Source organism: Crocuta crocuta, unplaced genomic scaffold (assembly GCF_008692635.1).
Source record: "Crocuta crocuta isolate KB4526 unplaced genomic scaffold, BGI_CrCroc_1.0 scaffold127, whole genome shotgun sequence".
Taxonomy (NCBI): Eukaryota; Metazoa; Chordata; class Mammalia; order Carnivora; family Hyaenidae; genus Crocuta; species Crocuta crocuta.
This window is the reverse complement of record NW_027532008.1, coordinates 10,276,623-10,280,077: the sequence shown is the minus strand read 5'-3', so window position 1 is coordinate 10,280,077 and position 3,455 is coordinate 10,276,623. Positions and strand designations below refer to the sequence as shown.

Here is a 3,455-nt window from a genome sequence, read left to right as displayed (position 1 = left end):
GGGTGCAATTTAACTTTATAGGGGGAACTGCCTGACTGTTCTCTACGTAGTGGTTTACTTAGCGTTTCCACCAGCAGTGCCTGAGGGCTTCAGGTCCTCCGCCTCCTCACCGGCGCCGGGTCCCGGGGCCTCTACCTGGGCCTTCTCTTTGCCATGTGGTGCTGCTTTTAATCTTCGTGTTTCTGAGGACTCACGATGCTCAACATCTTTTCTTACGGCTCTCTGTCATCCGTGTGTCTTCTTTTGGGACGTGTTTAAATCTGAACACTTGCACTGGTTTTCTTATGAGTTCCATGAGTTCTTTATCGTTTTTGGATGCAAGCCGCCGCCTACCTGACGGTTTGCAGATGCTTTCTCGCAGCCCCTGGCCTGCCTTTTCATGCCCTTCACGGTGCCTTTCAAAGTGCAAATTTCTTAAATTTTGACAAAGGCCAGTGTGTCGGTTTGTTCTTTTAGGGACTCGGCTAAAGATGTTCCATCTAAGAAAGCCTTACTGTGTCTGAGGTCGCAGTGATTCTCTGCTCTGTTTCTTTGGATAGTTTTATATGGTTTTAGGTTTTCCATGTAGACCTGCGACCCATTTTGAGTTCATTTTTTATACGGTGTGAGGTATGGAAGAAGGTTCGTTTCTGCTGGCGTGTGGATGGATATCTGATCGTTCCCTCCCGTTTATCGTGAAGGCTCTTCCCTCCTCCTTTCATTGTTTTCGCCCCTTGCCAAACATCCGTTTCCTTCTTTGTGAAGAACGGTGTCTGGACTCATCTTTCTGTCTTGGGCACTTCGGTCACAAGCTTTTCCCCAGTGCCGCATCGTGCTGACTGCTGCAGTTTTGTAAAGTCTGGAAATCACATAGTGACTCCACCTACCTTCCCAGCATGTGGTTTTTTATCCAGCCCCACCCCCCTCCCACTTCACAGGTGTTGAAACTGCCCACGATCAGTTTCACCCATCCTGCTGACAGCCTCCCGTGTGTAGTAACTTGGCTGCCTGGCTCCTGCACAAAACCCACTACGTGCCTAGCCTCATGCTCAGAGTGTGGCCTTTGGGGTCTGCTCTGGGTGGATGTGTCAGCCCCGTTCCTCAGTTGTGTGGTGCTGGGAAAGTAATGTTAAGCCCTCCGTGCCTCAGTGTCCCCATCTGTAAAGTGGGTGCAACCAAGGTACCTGCCTTACAGGTGGACGTGAACATGGAATGATTACCAGCTCAAGCCATTTAAAAGCTGCTGTCGTTCGGTCATTTGGGGCGGGCACCAAGGGCAGTGTTACAAAGTCCAACCTCACCGGCGAAGTGTTCCTCCCAGCGCTGGACAGAGGGCGTGTACCCCAGAAATGATAGCTCCGCCGGTGGCCGTTGTCACTGTCCTTACCCCCTGCTCATGCTGCTGTGGCTACTATGCTGTCATCGCAGAGGGCGGTGGCCCCGAGGCTGATGTCCTGGAGTCTTCGAAACAGGCAGCCAGCCGCCATCAGCGCTTCTGGTGTGAAAGCTTCTCGCCGAGGCTGCCACGAGTAATAGGACCCAAGCTCTGCTCCCGTGGAGCGGAAGTGTGCCCTTGGTGTAACAGTGTGCAAAGCATAGCGGGAGAGGTTGGTGGGAAGGTGGACGTGGCAGGACTTCCCAGGCGGGGCCTTGTAGGGTGATGAGGAGTTTGGGGCGGAGGGACCACTGCAGGCACAGCCCGTGCGAAGGCTTGGACGGGGTGGCGGACAGGCTTTGGGGGAGCCTGAAGTTTGACCCTGGGGTGGAGACTGGGACGCAGCCCCCGCTGGCCTGGAATGGGTTCACGAGTCACTTCCCTCCCCTTCCTTTCCTTCCACAGTCAAGTCCACTCTGCCTTCACCATGGCCGCGAGAACCATTATCATCGACCACGGGTCCGGCTTCCTGAAGGCTGGCTTGTCTGGGTGGAACGAGCCCCAGATGGTCTTCCCGAGCATCGTGAACTACATCCCGTGCAGGGAGAACCCCGGCCCCAGCTACGCCCAAAGGCGCGTGAGCCTGGGCATCGATATTTGCCATCCTGATACCTTTAGCTACCCCGTCCAGCGTGGCCGTGTCCTCAACTGGGAGGGCGTGGAGCACATCTGGTCGTTTGTCCTGGAGAAACATAGGCGGGAGCACGAAGACTCGCCCGTGATGGTCACAGAGTGCCCTCTGAGGGAGCCTGCAGACCGACAGAAGACCCTGGAGGTGAGGCCTGGCACTTTGTGTTCGGACAGGATTGAGTATCAGGAACTCTGCTTTCTAAACAATTTGCCCCATCGGTTTTCCTGAGCACCTAGTGTGTGCCTGGCACCCGTCCTGGGTATAGTGGGGGCTCACAGAGTTTCCTCCGTGACAGAGATGTGGCAGTTGAAATATTCTACGAAGATGGGGAGACACTGGGTACTTTGTTCACAGATTCCATAAACGTTCTGAGATCATCTTCCACCCCAAAGAGCTTGCTTTCTTGTGGAAGAGTTGGCCTTGGATAGGTTAACCAATAAGAATTCCGGAGAGTGATAACTTCTAGATACAAAATGAAACGGGGTGATAGCTGGCTGGTGGGGAGAGGGGGAGCCCCTCTGAAGAGGGTGATTAGGGAAGGCTTCTCTGAGGAGGTGATTTCAGTCCCCAGGGAGGGTGGGAAGAGATAGACGGGAAGGTAAAGTCACATCTGGGGAGGGCTTTGATTTTACTCTAAATCAACGCTTGCCAAACTACAGCCAGTGGGCCAAACTGGCCCACTGTCTGTGATTATAAATAAAGTTTTATTGGAACATAGCCATGTCCACCCATTTACCTATCATCCTTGGCTACTTTCACACCACATCAGCAGAGCTGAGTAGTCATGGCAGAGACCGTATATATGGTGTGTAAAGGCTAAAAGACTTACTATAGGTTTGCTAGATAAAATACATATCTGAGCTGAATTTCAGATAAGCAACAAATAATACTTTAGTATAAGCATGCCCCAAGTAGTGCATGGGACATGCTTATAGGAGAACATCGTTGTTTGTCTGAAAGTCAAATTTAATTGGGCAGCCTGTATTTTTATTTGCTAAATTTGGCAACCCCGGCTGTCTAGCTTTTATAGACAATGCTTGCCAAGCCCCCGCTCTAAATAGATCGGAAGCTCCTGGAGAGTTTTAAGTGGGATCCATATTTGATTTCCCACTTGAAAAAGAGGGCCCTGGCTTCTGTTTGGGAAATGGGTGGTGGCGGGACAGTAGGGTGAAGATGGGCCTGTGGGGGGAGGCGCAGGAAGGGGTGGTCACAGGAGCACCGACTGGTGCTGCCTTTCTGTGTGTGTAGGGTCGGACACGGGGGAGATGCGTCAGCACTGGGGAGTTAGGGAGGCGGTGGGGTGGGGATCCAGGGGGCGATGGGTGGGGGAGAAAGTCAGCCTGGGGACTTTGCCAAACCCTAAATGTCAGAATCCCAGTTTTGCCTTGATGTGTGAAAAAAAAAAAAAAA

The 3,455-nt window shown here is 52.5% G+C and overlaps 1 protein-coding gene across 1 annotated transcript in view; it reads left to right on the top strand.

Annotated features, from left to right (window-relative positions):
* Nucleotides 1-3,455, top strand: part of ACTL8 (actin like 8) — a 66,576-nt gene that overhangs the window by 61,392 nt on the left and 1,729 nt on the right. The window contains exon 2 of the mRNA XM_077775796.1: nucleotides 1,820-2,189. Coding sequence (XP_077631922.1) covers nucleotides 1,842-2,189 — 348 coding nt within the window. The 5' untranslated portion in view covers nucleotides 1,820-1,841. The remainder of the gene's footprint in view (nucleotides 1-1,819; nucleotides 2,190-3,455) is intronic.